The sequence below is a fragment of the Leptodactylus fuscus genome, chromosome 4 (genome assembly GCF_031893055.1).
Source record: "Leptodactylus fuscus isolate aLepFus1 chromosome 4, aLepFus1.hap2, whole genome shotgun sequence".
Taxonomy (NCBI): Eukaryota; Metazoa; Chordata; class Amphibia; order Anura; family Leptodactylidae; genus Leptodactylus; species Leptodactylus fuscus.
The window spans coordinates 172,006,946-172,024,985 of NC_134268.1; the positions used below are offsets into that span (position 1 = coordinate 172,006,946).

The 18,040-nt window shown below is 41.4% G+C and overlaps 1 protein-coding gene across 2 annotated transcripts in view; it reads left to right on the top strand.

Annotated features, from left to right (window-relative positions):
• Positions 1 to 18,040, top strand: part of ZNF385D (zinc finger protein 385D) — a 246,336-nt gene that overhangs the window by 196,930 nt on the left and 31,366 nt on the right. For both annotated transcript variants that reach the window (XM_075271384.1, XM_075271385.1), the window contains one exon: positions 988 to 1,150. In XM_075271384.1, coding sequence (XP_075127485.1) covers positions 988 to 1,150 — 163 coding nt within the window. The remainder of the gene's footprint in view (positions 1 to 987; positions 1,151 to 18,040) is intronic.

Consider the following 18,040-nt stretch of genomic DNA (forward strand, 5'->3'; position numbering starts at 1 on the left):
GCTCTTCGACAAGTGTCGCGACCGCTGATGTCCAATCACAGGTCTCACCCAGGAGGCCAGAAGAGGATGGAAGATGCCTGGGAGAACATCATGAAGATGCCCAGGAGAGGAGAGGGAAGGTAAGTATGACTGTTCATTTGCACCTCCCCTGGGCCTCTGCTTATTAGATTCTGTGGTCTAAAGAGATTCATGAATAGTAAACCTTAAAAAAATCAGATTTGGCCAAGCCCCTGATATTTGGTAAATTCGTAATAAACCCAGGGAATTACAGACTGGTTTGCTCATCTGGTTCGCACGGATAGTGAAGGCAAAGGTAATGAGAGCAGTCAGTAAATGTGTCCTACTTGTTGCTGGACTCATGGTTCGAAATAAGGACAGATCTGCTGGAAACTAAGATACAAAAGGGAGGTAGTAGTCCTGGATGTTTCCCAACTTCTCTTCAATTGGCCCCAAACATTTAAGTCCCATAAATGTAATGATCATAGAATGTAGTTTATGACAGATTGTGAAATATCATCAGTAGATGTAAGGCTTTCTTTACATACAAATACACATGTATACAAAGCAGCAGGGCACAATACAACTACCCCTCTAGCTTCTATCTGTTAGTAAATCTCAGAGGTGATTGATTCACACAATGAAATAGTATTATGAGAACCAATCTTATATATGTTTTTCTTTAACCTAGTTGCAGTCTATTTTATACAGTATGTTAGTTATCTACAGTAGTTACATAGTACTAAATTATACATTGTATTAAAAACAATTTTTTAAAAAAAATTCTATAAATTAACAGTCTAACAAATAACTCACCGCTTTATAAAGGAGGTAGAACTGATAACTATACAATGTACAGAATTGTTTGGTCTACTGTATAAATATTGCATGGTACCCTTTATTGAAAGTGTGTCTGTATTTGTAACAATACAGCATTTGCAAGTTTAGAAATGAGCCTGATTGCATGGTTCATTTTGTTCTCCTTTGTAGAGCCAGGCTGCGGCCCACTACAAAGGCACTAAACATGCCAAGAAGCTCAAAGCACTGGAAGCCATGAAAATTAAGCAGAAATCTGTTGCTACCAAGGACAACGCAAAGACTATCTTCACTTCCATCCCTACTAATACCATCAATGGCAACTCTGAGAAAACAGGTTAAGCAATAATCTCTCTTTGACTGTTTAACTATTTTCCTGGTTATATGCCTGTTATATTTATTCACATTTCTTTCATCATGTTCACACCATTCTCTGCTGTAATTTGTTTTACTGTTTCTTATATTTCTAAGATGACAATTTATGTAACAATATTAACAGTGATCTGTCAGGTCACGTATGCAAACCAGCAGGGAATACAGGGAGAAACATCATGAGATCATGAGTAAGGGCTCGTTCACATCTGCGCCCGTAATCCGTTCTGCAGGTTTCTGTTTCCTGCACAAAACAGGTGCAGGAGACGGAAACCTGAAAACGGAGTTCAGGCGCTGATGTGAACCCAGCGTAAACAGGTAATAGGATTCAGTGTTTGCCTGTTTAAGGCTAGGGCCCACATGGCATAAATGCTGCAGCAAAAACATAGAATTTTACAGTCCTGCAAAGTGGATTGGATATTAGCGAATCCCATCCCATAGAAAAAATTTGTGCAATGGAAATACCACGATTTCCAAAACTGATTTTGAAAACCACAGCATGTCAATTATCCCTACAGAAAGCCTGGTGGTTTCCCTATAGGTATAATTGAAGCAGAAAGTCCACTTTCTGTGACAAGTGCTGCGGGAAAAACCATGAGTAGTTTCCAATGTGTTTTTTTCTGCAGCGCTTTTACACTTTTCCGCTACACGGGGACTTAGCCTAAGGCCCGATGTTGTGGAAAAGCTTCTGTTTTTTTTCCAAAAGGGGCCCCATGAGATGACAATCCTGGTAGCATCTATTATCATGTCTCAGTGCGGTGCCAATCCTCTATTAATCATTCTAGAAATTAATGAATAAATTGACAACTGAATAAAACCACAAGTGGAGTTTCCCTTCGCAATCTAATACTGAACAGTGCCAGAGTGTAAGAACACCCCCCAATTAGTAACAACCAATTATGGAATTGTATCATATTTTTAATGGAGGAATAGCAAAGACACGACACAACCTATGGTTCTTAAAAAAGGGGATAAGATTACTTACTAAGTTCTCTTTAACCCCTTCCCGACACAGTGCGTGTCGGGTCTGTAACTATGGCGACCGCCCGGGAGCCGGGCGGCCGTCATAGCCGCCGGGTGTCTACTGCTTTAAGCAGTAGACAACCGGCTCTAATGCCTCCGGCGCTGCTGTCAAAGGCGCCGGAGGCGCCATTTTCCCAGCGGCGCATGGCAGGGATCGCCGGCTCCTGGAGCATGCTCCAGGGCCGACCCCCCATTGCCATGACAGCCGGGAGCCTTGTTAAAGGCTCCCAGCCGGTCTGCAAATTCTCTCTTTTGCAGGCTGGTGTATACAGCCTGCAAAAGAGATTATGCTTTTTTGCAATGCATTGCAATGCATTAGCATTGTAATGCATTGCATTAGTGATCAGACCCCCTGGGGTTCAACACCCCTAGGGGGTCTAATAAATGCAAAAAAATAAATAAAAAAAAAGTAAAAAAAAAATATAAAAAAATATAAAAAGTATTAAAAGTTCAAATCACCCCCCTTTCCCTAGAACAGATATAAAAACAGTTAAAAACTGTGAAACATATACATGTTAGGTATCCCCGCGTCCGAAATCGCCCGCTCTACAAATCTATACAAATATTTTTCCTGTTTGGTAAACGCCGTAGCAGGAAAAATAGTCAAAAGTGCCAAACCGCCGTTTTTTCACTGTTTTAATTCTGATAAAAATTTGAATAAAAAGTGATCAAAGCAATAACATTTCCCGAAAATGGTAGAACTAAAAAGTACACCCGGCCCCGCAAAAAAGAAGCCCTATGCATCCCCGTACACCTATGTATAAAAACATTACGGCCGTCGGAATATGGCGACTTTTAGAAAAAAAAATTTTTAACACAGTTTTGGAATTTTTTTTAGGGGTCAAAATGTAAATAAAACCATATAAATTTGGTATCCCTGGAACCGTACTGAAACACAGAATATAGGGGACATGTCATTTTGGCTGCACAGTGAACGCCGTAAAACCAAAGCCCGTAAGAAAGTCGCAGAAATACATTTTTTCTTCAAATCCACCCCATTCTGAATTTTTTTCCTGCTTCCCAGTACATTATATAGAATAATTAATGGTAGCATCATGAAGAAAAAATTGTCCCGCAAAAATTAAGACCTCATATGTTTCTGGGAGCGGAGAAATAAAAAAGTTATGGGGTTTAGAAGGAGGGGAGTCAAAATCGAAAAACGAAAATCAAAAAATGCCATCGGCGGGAAGGGGTTAAAGGGATCCTATCATACAAACTTTTTTTTTCTGAGTAACACGTCAGAATAGCTTTAAGAAAGGTTGTTCTTCTTCTACCTTTCGTTGTCTTCTCCTTGCCGCCGTTCACCTAAAATCCTGGTTTTTGTCAGTATGCAAATGAGTTCTCTCGCAGAACTGGGGGCGGGCTCCAGCACTTAAACAGCACTGGGGGCGTCCACAATGCTGTGAGAGAACTCTCTCCAGCGCCACCTCCATCTTCATCAGCCACGGCGTCTTCACCTTCTTCTTCCGGCTGGGTCAAAATTAAACACATGCGCAAGTTGGCTCTGCCAGCAGGGCTCAGACAGAGTCGACTTCACATGCGGGTGGACATTTTTTTTGTGGCCGCTTACACGAGCATGCGCTGCATGCTCTATACTCCATAGAACTACAGAAGCGTACTGCCAAGCCCTGCTGGCAGAGCCAACTTGCGCCTGCATTTAATTTTGACCCAGCTGGAAGAAGAAGGTGAAGACGCAGTTGCTGACGAAAATGGAGGTGGCGCTAGAGAGAGTTCTCTTGCAGCATTGAGAATGCCCCCAGTGCTGTTTGAGCGCTGGGGCCCATCCCCAGTGTTGCAAGAGAACTCATTTACATACCAACAAAAACCGTGATTTTAGGTGAACAGAGACACGGAGAAGATAATGGAAGGTAGGAGAAGAATAGCCTTTCTTAAGGCTATTCCAACGTGTTACTCAGAAAAAAAAACCTTTGTATGATAGGATCCCTTTAAATTCTATTAGGACTCATAAAATAAGTCTTGCTTTCCCCACTCACAAACGATGGCAGCATTTACTATACTATATACTATAGTATGTAGAGAAAGCCATCAACTCTATGTGGCTTGTGTAGTAGGAGTCAAAGGCTTCATCTAGGGGTCCTCGCCATGTGAACAGTATACTGATACAATATATTAAGACTGGCATTTCCATTTTTAATCCATTCCTCCCCTGGGATGACATATGGCAGAATTATTAAGAGACTGTGGCCTCTTATTAAGGGTCCATTCACATGGAGTAAAGTGGCGCTGATTCTGGCATAATAACTCGGCTAAGAATCAGCGCTGAAAAAAAGACTCCTATTGACTTCAATGGGTTCCATTTTCCTCACGGAACCCATTGAAATCAAAGGGAAAAAGGTTCCCATTGACTTCAATGTGGTTCCGTGCGGAAAACGGAACCCATTGAAGTCGATAGGAGTCTTTTTTTCTGGTATATTTAAGGAGAACCCATGGGTAGGAATTGAAATCTACACTGGTCAGAAATTGTTATGAATTTCGACTATAAGTTGCCATATTGGACCCAGTGTTTTCACATGATAATGCCCAGCTAAGTCATCCAAAGTACACATACCTCCACTCTGCACCAGTCTTTGTCATAGTTTATAATACAATTGAATAGCATGGGTGGCCTGACCGGTATGCCTAAATATATTACATCAAAACAAAAGATGTCAATTAGATGAATTGATGCATGCACGGCACATATGTATCATATGACATTACCGTCCATTTTATGTTTTTATTTGACCAATCGCTCTATAGATGCATGTATTTTAAGCATCAAAGCAGAAATTGACCATCAAGACAACTTTTATTTTATTGCTTTTCTGCCATCCATATTTATTTTCAAAAGTATCATATTAAATGTGTGGTAAGGATAATTGCATGGAATACCAAAAATATATAAAAAAAATATTGAATATCTTGTTTCTATGAAAAGTAACATTTTCTTTGGGACTTTGAACCTCACAGAAAAGACAACCTCTTTGACTGCTAAAAAAATAGAAAATAATTTCAGATTAGCTTCTAGAATTTGTAAAGTACTCACAATTAGAGATGAGCGAACACTGTTCGGATCAGCCGTTCCGAACAGCTCACTCCCATAGAAATGAATGGAAGCACCTGGCACGGCAACCGTCCGCCGGAAAATTGTACGTGCCAGGTGCTTCCACTCATTTCTATGGGAGCGTGCTGTTCGGAACGGCTGATCCGAACAGTGTTCGCTCATCTCTACTCACAATCTCACCATTTTATAAGGATTCTAACTTTAAAAATGTTGATTTTGGAGTTTTCATATAAAAGAGTTGTACTAAGTTTTGAAGCTAGCCCCTATCCATAGTATAAGGGATAATTTCATGATCAGTGGTCTAAATGCAGGGACCCCACTAATCCTGAGAATGCGTGTCTGGTTCACCTGTACAGATGGACCAGTAGGCTATGCATGTGCTCTGCCACTCCATTCATTCTCTATGGGAGGTGCAGACATAGCTGAGTACAGAGCTTGGCAATCTGAAGGAGCTCCCATAGACAATACTGAAGCAGCTGGGCTCATACTCAGTCTGAAACTCAAACAGCATGGGAGAATCAGATCTCAATTTTTGGGATCAGTGGGGTCCTAGTGGATGGGCCTCCACCAATCATGAAGTTATTTTCTATCTGACAGAGGATAAATCCAAGGTTGTTTGTTTGCAATGTCTTTAGGTGCTTGGTATAAATAACTTCCTATACACACACACACACACACACACATATATATATATATATATATATATATATATATATATATATATATATATATATATGTGAGTGTGTATATATATTATATATACACAGTGTATATATATATATATATATATATATATATATATATATATGAATTTATTACAAGTCTAAAGCATACATTTAGTTAAGGGAACATTTACTTTAATGGTCTTTTCAATAAGAGTTAACAAAAGTCAGCCATCAATGAGCAGATCAGCAGACCCATTAGAATTAGGCCTTGATCACACAAGGCAGTTTTGTAAACAATATTTTCAAGTACAAAACAAAATCTTACAGGGTGTCCAGAAAATTTAGAATGTGTTCAAAATGTTACAAAAAGATTTCTTAATATACATATGTTTCATGCTCAGAGTTCAACTGTACATTTCAAGTAAGGTGCCACACGTATAGCATTGCTTATAGAGAAGTTCTATACATATAGCATCTGTTCAAGAATATCATTACTTTCTTTGTATCCAACAAAAGGTACTTTCATAGACCTCCATATAAAATAGAAGACATATGGAGGCATGGTAAGGGCCCCTGGCACACTTATGGGAGCCATTTTCCAACTATGAAATACAGTAGGGATGCATTATAACTATGTGCATTGTTTCTCTCTGCTGTTTGGCTCCCCTGATGCATGTATACAGGCCTAAGTAATGACATATTGTTTATAGGGACAACTCAGAATGTAAGCAGGTAGCCCAATTACAACCCACTGCCATATCACCACTGTACATTGGGTCAAAAAGTCAGGAATATGGAAAAACCAATGGAGAAAAAGCTGTTTATCAATCTTCCTCAAGATTCCATCTAAGATGCACCATTAACAAGACAGAAAAAGTTTCAAAAACAACAAAGTAACTTAGTATTGTTTCTTTGTATAGCATATTATCTTATAGTACAATATACAGTACTCTATACTACAGTATGGTACAGTTAAATATGGTATGGTACAGTATAGTTTAGTACCATACAATGTATATTAGTACTGCATAAAACAAGATAGTAGAGTAACAGTAGTATAATGCAATACAGTATAGTGTAATGTAATAAGCAGGTTTAGCTGCTGCCAAGTAGACGTTTGTATTGCGCCAATGAATGAAATTGCAAAGAACATTGGTGACTGCTACACATGTGGTAGAATAAAGTTATGGACAGTGTATATGCATAAAATAGCATTGCATAGTATACACCATAGTGTATGTACAATATTTTTGCAAATTCCTATAAGTTGCAGTCTGTGCAATATAGTATATTTCAGTGTAAAATTAGATACTCTAATACAGTTTAGCATTGCAATGCATTACAGTAGAATATTTGTGTCAGATCTCCATTGCTGCTTAGTGTAACAGTATCTAAATTTGAAAACAGTCAATAATAATTTACTATGGTTGTCCATGTAACACAATAGAAATAAAAAAATGGGAACACGGGATCACTCACAATGCCATGTGTGCATTCATTCAGCAGCCAACCAGCCCTGTGATGTCACAGCCCTTAACCTCTTTGCATTCACCCATGGCATCAAGAGCTGGTATTAGCTGTAACTGGCGGCTCCATAACCACCAGTGGGAGCACAGTTCCGATTGGGTGTTTTAGCCCCTTGGATGACACTGTCAATCATGACCACGGCATCCAAGCAGTTCTGTCATGCTGCATGTCCCCCTTGGCAGAGGGGGGGGGGGGGGTGCCAATATGAATCTTCTGCAGCCCAGGGTCTGGTCAGTGACCCTGGGCAGCTAGAAGACCCCAGTACCTGGTTGATCCCGCCCATAAATGAGGATGTCAGTCTATGTGTCTGCAGTTTATAGTGCTGAACCAGGGATCAGTGCACCGCTGGTTCAGGTCCCCTAGAGGGACATCACTAAAAACCATTACAAAGTCACAATGTTCTAAACCACTCTACGGGCTCTCTGCTGCCAGGAAATAGCTATTTTGATGCGATTCGCCACACATTAGTTTGGATCAAATCATATCGGAAAATTCAGCGGAGCTGCCAAATCGAAGTTTTGAAAATTTTCCTATCTATAATCTTTAACATGTTTCAACCTACCAACTTCTATATAACCAGTGTCTTATGTGATTCTGGGACATTTGCGCCCCCTCAGGCACTAAGTCACAGATGTTATCACTACCCTTGCACCCCCTGTAGCTATATATATATATATATATATATATATATATATATATATATATATATATATATATATATATATATATCTGGTGAGTGACAGAACAAACAGCCCTGCCGTGTTACACGTCCAACAGCCAAGGTTTACAAAAGTTAGTTTTTTCCTTTGGACGCCATCCTAAAAGACTTAATTTGCAAAACAAGTATATTTTTTTTCCCCTAAAATCATTACTTTCTGAAATCCCTCCAGAACTCACGAATGCTTACAAATAGATCCTTCTGCCGTTGCTTCTGCTGCTTTGTGATTGTGGTCTGCTTAATGTATTCCGTCTCTAAATTAATAAATTACATAAGACTATGTAAATAGAGGAACCCATTCAGCAAATAGTATCTATTTCTAATTATTTGCAGATGTTTCCCTTGCTTCATCTTAGTATGAGGGCTCAGAGACTGCGCTGTCCTAAAACAAACACTGTCATTTCTAATACCAGCGTATACAACCCTTCATTATCAGCCAGCACAAGAACATATTTCAATATGTGGGAATCTTACGAATGCAAAAAAAGAGATAATTCTTCATCTATACATGGGCAATGATTAAAGTAGTATCAGTAATAATGGAATTTATGGAAAGCATAAACCTTTCTGAACATACTACTTGCACAGTAATTTGCTGTTGCCATGGTAATACTGCCATTTAGAAACAATTCTTTTCCCCGCTTACCACTCAAAATGTAAATGTTGAAAACTAAACTGACTTAGACTATAGGTTACTAATCTAGTATTGACAACATCTACTTATCCAGGTCTGACACTTGTTCAGTCTCTCTCCTACTTTTATTTTTAACACATTGAGATCTAGTACCCATATGGCTTTATAATGGTGACCTGAGACTTCACTTCATTGAGTCATCAATGGATAATGCTTTTGATATATGATTCTTAATCTGTGATGTTATAGGATTCAATAGTTGATAAAATTGAGTGTATGGTAGGGAATTGCTAGATGAAAATTCCCCAGAAGCTGCTGGAGAACCCTGGAGGAAGGGGCACAAGGGGCAGTGAGCCCTAAGCTGAAGCCCCCCGCTTTCCCTTCCTATAGCCAGGGCCTATCCTACGTAATAGGCGGCAACTCGAAGACGGTCCCTTCCTATATATGTGATACACAAAACGCAGACAAGACAAACAACAACAAAGGGAGGTCAGCTAGCCAGGATTCGGTAACAGTTGAGCAATGCAGTGCCAAATCGGAGTCCAAAAGAATAGTCAGTAGGGAAAGCCAGAGATCAAGGATAAGAATACAAGAGAAGCAAGAGAAGCCAGCAAGCATGAGGCAATCCTCCCCTATTTAGTCTTGGCTCACATTCACACTGGTGCTGTTCTCTGTATGGCATTCGGCCAATCAACGCTGGTCAATGCATTCCTATGGGAAAAAGTCAGCTCCCGCATATCAAAGCTGACAGGGATCTCGACGACATAGTGGTGTAATACAGGTACTTGGGCTTGTTAGATTCCCTCAGGCATGCTTCCCCTGCTGTCCCAGTTGCATTCCAGGGTTTTGGCATCATTTCCTGGAGTGTCATAGTGGTCTTCGTGACTCTCCTGAGTCGAAGTGTGGCTTCTAGAGATGAGCGAACACTAAAATGTTCGAGGTTCGAAATTCGATTCGAACAGCCGCTCACTGTTCGAGTGTTCGAATGGGTTTCGAACCCCATTATAGTCTATGGGGAACATAAACTCGTTAAGGGGGAAACCCAAATTCGTGTCTGGAGGGTCACCAAGTCCACTATGACACCCCAGGAAATGATACCAACACCCTGGAATGACACTGGGACAGCAGGGGAAGCATGTCTGGGGGCATAAAAGTCACTTTATTTCATGGAAATCCCTGTCAGTTTGCGATTTTCGCAAGCTAACTTTTCCCCATAGAAATGCATTGGCCAGCGCTGATTGGCCAATGCATTCTATTAGCCCGATGAAGTAGAGCTGAATGTGTGTGCTAAGCACACACATTCAGCACTGCTTCATCAAGCCAATACAATGCATTAGCCAGTGCTGATTGGCCAGAGTACGGAATTCGGCCAATCAGCGCTGGCTCTGCTGGAGGAGGCGGAGTCTAAGATCGCTCCACACCAGTCTCCATTCAGGTCCGACCTTAGACTCCGCCTCCTCCGGCAGAGCCAGCGCTGATTGGCCGAAGGCTGGCCAATGCATTCCTATGCGAATGCAGACTTAGCAGTGCTGAGTCAGTTTTGCTCAACTACACATCTGATGCACACTCGGCACTGCTACATCAGATGTAGCAATCTGATGTAGCAGAGCCGAGGGTGCACTAGAACCCCTGTGCAAACTCAGTTCACGCTAATAGAATGCATTGGCCAGCGCTGATTGGCCAATGCATTCTATTAGCCCGATGAAGTAGAGCTGAATGTGTGTGCTAAGCACACACATTCAGCACTGCTTCATCAAGCCAATACAATGCATTAGCCAGTGCTGATTGGCCAGAGTACGGAATTCGGCCAATCAGCGCTGGCTCTGCTGGAGGAGGCGGAGTCTAAGGTCGGACCTGAATGGAGACTGGTGTGGAGCGATCTTAGACTCCGCCTCCTCCAGCAGAGCCAGCGCTGATTGGCCGAATTCCGTACTCTGGCCAATCAGCACTGGCTAATGCATTGTATTGGCGTGATGAAGCAGTGCTGAATGTGTGTGCTTAGCACACACATTCAGCTCTACTTCATCGGGCTAATAGAATGCATTGGCCAGCGCTGATTGGCCGAATTCCGTACTCTGGCCAATCAGTGCTGGCCAATGCATTCTATTAGCTTGATGAAGCAGAGTGTGCACAAGGGTTCAAGCGCACCCTCGGCTCTGATGTAGCAGAGCCGAGGCTGCACAAGGGTTCAAGCGCACCCTCGGCTCTGATGTAGGAGAGCCGAGGGTGCACTTGAACCCTTGTGCAGCCTCGGCTCTGCTACATCAGAGCCGAGGGTGCGCTTGAACCCTTGTGCACACTCTGCTTCATCAAGCTAATAGAATGCATTGGCCAGCGCTGATTGGCCAATGTATTCTATTAGCCTGATGAAGTAGAGCTGAATGTGTGTGCTAAGCACACACATTCAGCTCTACTTCATCGGGCTAATAGAATGCATTGGCCAGCGCTGATTGGCCAGAGTACGGAACTCGACCAATCAGCGCTGGCTCTGCTGGAGGAGGCGGAGTCTAAGATCGCTCCACACCAGTCTCCATTCAGGTCCGACCTTAGACTCCGCCTCCTCCAGCAGAGCCAGCGCTGATTGGCCGAATTCCGTACTCTGGCCAATCAGCACTGGCTAATGCATTGTATTGGCGTGATGAAGCAGTGCTGAATGTGTGTGCTTAGCACACACATTCAGCTCTACTTCATCGGGCTAATAGAATGCATTGGCCAATCAGCGCTGGCCAATGCATTCTATTAGCGTGAACTGAGTTTGCACAGGGGTTCTAGTGCACCCTCGGCTCTGCTACATCAGATTGCTACATCTGATGTAGCAGTGCCGAGTGTGCATCAGATGTGTAGTTGAGCAAAACTGACTCAGCACTGCTAAGTCTCTGCATTCGCATAGGAATGCATTGGCCAGCCTTCGGCCAATCAGCGCTGGCTCTGCCGGAGGAGGCGGAGTCTAAGGTCGGACCTGAATGGAGACTGGTGTGGAGCGATCTTAGACTCCGCCTCCTCCAGCAGAGCCAGCGCTGATTGGTCGAGTTCCGTACTCTGGCCAATCAGCGCTGGCCAATGCATTCTATTAGCCCGATGAAGTAGAGCTGAATGTGTGTGCTTAGCACACACATTCAGCTCTACTTCATCAGGCTAATAGAATACATTGGCCAATCAGCGCTGGCCAATGCATTCTATTAGCTTGATGAAGCAGAGTGTGCACAAGGGTTCAAGCGCACCCTCGGCTCTGATGTAGCAGAGCTGAGGGTGCACAAGGGTTCAAGTGCACCCTCGGCTCTCCTACATCAGAGCCGAGGGTGCGCTTGAACCCTTGTGCAGCCTCGGCTCTGCTACATCAGAGCCGAGGGTGCGCTTGAACCCTTGTGCACACTCTGCTTCATCAAGCTAATAGAATGCATTGGCCAGCACTGATTGGCCAGAGTACGGAATTCGGCCAATCAGCGCTGGCCAATGCATCCCTATGGGAAAAAGTTTATCTCACAAAAATCACAATTACACACCCGATAGAGCCCCAAAAAGTTATTTTTAATAACATTCCCCCCTAAATAAAGGTTATCCCTAGCTATCCCTGCCTGTACAGCTATCCCTGTCTCATAGTCACAAAGTTCACATTCTCATATGACCCGGATTTGAAATCCACTATTCGTCTAAAATGGAGGTCACCTGATTTCGGCAGCCAATGACTTTTTCCAATTTTTTTCAATGCCCCCAGTGTCGTAGTTCCTGTCCCACCTCCCCTGCGCTGTTATTGGTGCAAAAAAGGCGCCAGGGAAGGTGGGAGGGGAATCGAATTTTGGCGCACTTTACCACGTGGTATTCGATTCGAACATGGCGAACACCCTGATATCCGATCGAACATGTGTTCGATAGAACACTGTTCGCTCATCTCTAATAACAAACATTTACAGCAGCTTAAGTCTGTTTGAGAGAGTTTCCTAAACTTTAAACATTTTCAAAGATTTTAAGAGTAATGCACCTGTGTCTATCACACACATGGCCATGGATTAACTTTATATATAAGTATACTAGCAGATGGACTCGGCTTTGCACGGGTATATTTTTTTTGTTTTGTTTTGTTTTTTTGTAGTGGTATCAGTGAAAAACATATGGTTGGTTGTTATTGAGTAAATCTGTGTGTATGTGATCTTGTTTAATGTTATCATCCACAGTGCCCTGCACCTTTAAAGCTGACCTATAAAAACTTTTTGAACTTTTAAAGAAAACATTTCATATCCTTTAAGGTGTTCCATGTTATATAATGCTGTGAAAATGAATTCAGATCACTGTCACTTTTTTCGCTTATGTGCCCCAATGCCAGAGGTATTGGTGATGTTAGTTTTGGTATCGCTATCACTGCACTGTCAGAATGGCTAACTTCACAGTTTAGTGTCATATCTGGGCAGTGTTGAATGCCCTCCTTCACAGTAAAAGTTTAAAGAAGAGTAACCTCAGGAAGTATTCCTCACCATTCATTGGTAATACTGAGCTGTGAGGCCAGGTCTTATATCAGTGCAATGATATCGGTACCAAAACTAATGGCACTGATATCCCTGGTACTGAAGCACATATGTGCAAAACTGACAGTGAGCTAAATTCAGCACAGGATACCCTCAAGGTACAGGACCATGTGGTAGGGAGGAGATCGGTTAAAGTGCGCACAAATACGTCCTTGAGTAATACATTGAAAGCATAGGGAAAAAAGCCTCCCATTGATTTCAATGGGGAGCGCACATATGCCGGCTCCCGTTCAAGTCAATAGGAGCTGCTTTTTACGCGCTTATTCTGAACGTCATTTTACGATCATAATGAGCGCAGCGTTACATTGTGTGAATGCTTTAAGTTTAAAAGTCAAGAAACTTACTGTTAATCTCAGTACACATGAGAAAAAGCGAAAATTCCTGCCTAACTCTGTGAATTCTGAATGAAAAACATTCTACTGCACAAGGAAGAATTAACATTTACTTCTTTATGGCCTGAAAATAGATTTCAATTTAATTTGATTTGATGTAATTTAAGAGGAGCCATATTTCCCACCCTACATTTGATTTAGGAAATGTATTAGATTAGGGACAAATTGTCTCATGTGTGGTCACCTTTCCTCTAGTTCACATGGCTCCGATCCCAGACTAGCAACTGCGTAAAAAATTCCAGTTCCATTAATTATCTGCTAATAACACTAAATAAGAAAATCGTTTAGTTAACTTTAACAGAGTTATTTTTGCCACATCTAAGTTCTACTGAACATCGGGAAGCTGCTGTTCCTTAACTTAGTTATACATCTGTATCCCACTTTTATATCCTATAGGGAAGATATCATTGCAATAACAAGTTATGAGCTAGTCTTTAGTCTAGTAGGAAAACCACAACACTAAAAGTTATATTTCTATATCCAAACATCATACAAAGGGAGATTCTATGCATAACATATGAAAATGAGATTTGTTTATTGATTGATGAATTCCAACTAAAAAGCATTATGCATATTTATATTTTGTCATAATCATGTACGGATGCGTTCTGACATTAGGGATGGTAGTCAGCGATGTCTGAGCAGATGTGATCCAGAGCCCAAGCAGGTATATGAATATCGAAGAAGGGGATGTTTGCTAAGCTACCCATTATTTAATGCCTATTGCTTATGCATACATTCTCTTGGCTTGTGGTAATTATACGAAATATAAAACCAGGCACATCTTTGCTGCGGTGGACAAGCTGTGCATTTGCATATCAAATTCTACAGAAAAATATGTTGGCAATGTACTGTATTTACTGGGAAAAGTATGCACTTTGAAAAAGTGGCAGAAAGAAGTATTGGGACAATAGACAGAGTACAGCACCACGATAGTAATGTAAAAAAACGTCATATACCCAAAGATATCTATCCACAGAATGGGGATATGTGTCAGATTACTAGGACTCCAACTACTGAGACCCCCAGCCATTGTACCTCTGTGCTCCATGTGAATGCAGCACTAGGGTGCTTATGTAGCAGTGCTTAATTTACTATGGGGCTGCTGGGATGATGATGGTAACGCAAGTGCACCAGTGCTTAATTCACATAGAGTATAGAGGGGGATTTGTGGTTTCATTCTCCTGACCACTGGAGGTCCTAGTGGTCAGACTGCTATTGTTATGACACGTATGCCTTATAGATAGAGGATAGTATCTTTGGTGCACAACTCATTTAAGGCAAAATTAAAAATATTAAGGATCTTTATTTTGTTTGGAAAATTTGGTTATTTGATGTTTGCCATAAGGTAGAGAAGAATAAAAGTTACCTTTCATCCAGTGATTTGGTAAAAGAATTCTCCAGACAAATGGCTGGGTAGCATCAGATGCCAAAATGCTCCTTATCTACAGTTTTGGACCAGTCCCTATAGGATTATACTTTATGATAAATGTATTATGCTATATGTGACTGTGATTTTCCTTCAGTTAGTTATCTGGCAGCTGTTCAGAGTTGTATTTGTATACTTGATTAAAGTGACTGTTGTTGAATACATACAGTATTAAGGATTCCACCAAGTTCTAGCAATTGTACAATGCTTAATAACAATGTGACCTACTAAATTACTAAATGTAACAAGGTCTTGGCTCTCGCATCAGCTTCAGAACTTTGACTTATTCAGACACAAGTCAATCATTGCAATTCATTTGCTATAAAAAGTTGTTAAAAAATATTAGAAAGAGCCTATAAAAAGTTAAAGATATCATGTAACTAGGTGTCGGCAAATGAATATACAGATGTGTTCACACTTACCCGGTCTCCAATTTGGTTAATAATTTCAACCAATTCATTACAGTATCACAGTATAGTTTTTGAAGATTGCAATTTAACCCCAATGGGTGGTGGTCAAACAAGTACAAATGTTAAAAATAGACAATTCAGTATCAGAAAGGGTTACTCATTTTACCACAACAACTGATGCATCTTAAACTTTCACAACACAGGTGTAAATATAGCCTAATAGATCCACATTTTAGGTTCTGTTTTAGATATAAAACACTGAGGCGCCCCATGGTATGTCCTTCCTTACCTGTCTTTTTGTTTGAACTTGACCAGATATGTGTGTAGTATTCAACATCGTTCAGATGTGTATTGTGGCCTGTAAAGGGTTTATTGAGACTGTTCTATGAAATTAGTTTCCAAAAAAATTGGATTATTGTAAGGGAATTGCTAAGACAGCAATTCCCAGAACTGTTAAACCCTGGGAGGGGCACAAGAGACAGTGAGCCCTAAGCTGAAGCCCCCCGCTTTCCCTTCCTATTGCCAGGCCCTATCCTAGGTAATAGGCGACAACCACGAGGACAATCCCTCCCTGAATATGTGAAACACAAAACGCAGACAAGACGAACAACAACAAAGGGAGGTCAGCTAGCCAGGGTTCGGTAACAAGAGAGCGATGCAGTGCCAAATCGGAGTCAAGAGAATAGTCAATGAGAAAAGCCAAAGGTCAAGTATAACAGTATAAGCAAAAACAGCAACAGTCAGAGCAGGTATGCGCATGGCAATAACAAGCACTGGTGTGAATGGGAACCAAGGCTAAATAGGGAGGAAGAACCCGCCCATGGAGTTCACAGAAAGGCAGCTGTCAATCACAGGGCAAGGCCAGATTAACCACTTAATGGACAGAGGCAACCTTGGCAGAAGACGGGTGTGGTGCAAATCCAATTAAGGACTAGAGCCGTGTTCACACAGTGCAACTAAAAACTTTGAGTAGATTCTCAAACTGCACACGCCTCCTGCGCCGCAGCATGCGAGCAGAGGGTGGTGCAGTGACCCGAACAGGCAGAGATGTTACAATTATTTGACTAAATTTAAGGAAATGTAAGATTGAACACGTCTGTAATATTGTTTTAGTCGGACCAGAGAGATAATGGGATCAGGGTGTTGTGGAGTGTAAAGTGGTCCCTGCTTTGATGCTTCGTTACTTTTTAGAAGTGATAGAGAAAGCCAACCTTCTATGTCTAGAGATGAGCGAACAGTAAAATGTTCGAGATTCGATATTCGTTTCGAGTAGCCCATCAATATTCGACTACTCGAATCGAATATCGAACCCTATTATAGTCTATGGGGGGAAAATGCTCGTTTCAGGGGTAGGCAACATTCAATCAAATTATACTTACCAAGTCCATGAGTGAGGGTCGGGCTGGATCCTCCGAGAAGTCTTCTCCTTGCAGCATCCCCGTGGCGTCTTCCGGCTCTGAATTCACTCTGCCAGGCATCGGACCTGGGCAGAGCCGACTGCGCATGCCTGCACTACAAGCAGACATGCGCAGTCGGCTCTGCCCAGGCCCGATTCCTGGCAGAGTGAATTCAGAGCCGGAAGACGCAGCGGGAAGCTGCACAGAGAAGACTTCTAAAGGTAGGAGAAGAACCAGCGTTGACTAACCGACTGTATAGCATTCGGCCAATCAATGCTGGTTCTGCATCGAACTTTTCCATTCGAATAGCGAGTGGTACTCGATCGAGTATGAGTATTTCGAATACTGTAGTATTCCATCGAATACCTACTCAATCGAATACTACTCGCTCATCTCTATCTATGTCATGATAATACAACTATTTTTACTGGAATTTTACTGTAAAGAATTGTTTTTACTCCAAAGAAACTATTCTTTTAATGGCTCTTTCTATTAAAAACTACAATTTGTTTTGGTACTAGAATTATACAAAGTATCAGCATTCAGTTCCCCTAGTGTTGCATTTATTGTTAACAAGAAGTTGTAATGACAATGAGGACATTTCAGATCACTTTCAAACTTGCTTTTTACTGATTTTCCATACAGATCAATAGGGCAGCCAGCCTAAAGCTATTGACTCATTCAAGTGTAATTTTGCCCGTAGTATTATTTAAGGGTTAATCTATGCTGACAGCTTTAGAAGTGATTGTATCCCACTCTTAACTTTCTATGCAAACTGCTTGTCACAGAGATTATTGACCTTGTTGACAATGAAAGGACAAAAAAGAAAAAGTCTAGCCTCCTACCTTTTCTAAATTTGCCGTTTGGTAAGTAACAGAAATTCTTATCCATGATAGATAATGTGAAATCATAAAACTTAATATTTATAATCCTCAAAATTAAAAAAGTAGATAACCAGTTAAAATACTAGCAATGTTCCTTCAGTGCCATGAAATGGGCCTAAATTGGCCACACAACAGTATAAACACTATTATCTAATTTATTCTAAATAGAGTGTAAGCAGTTAATAGCTATAG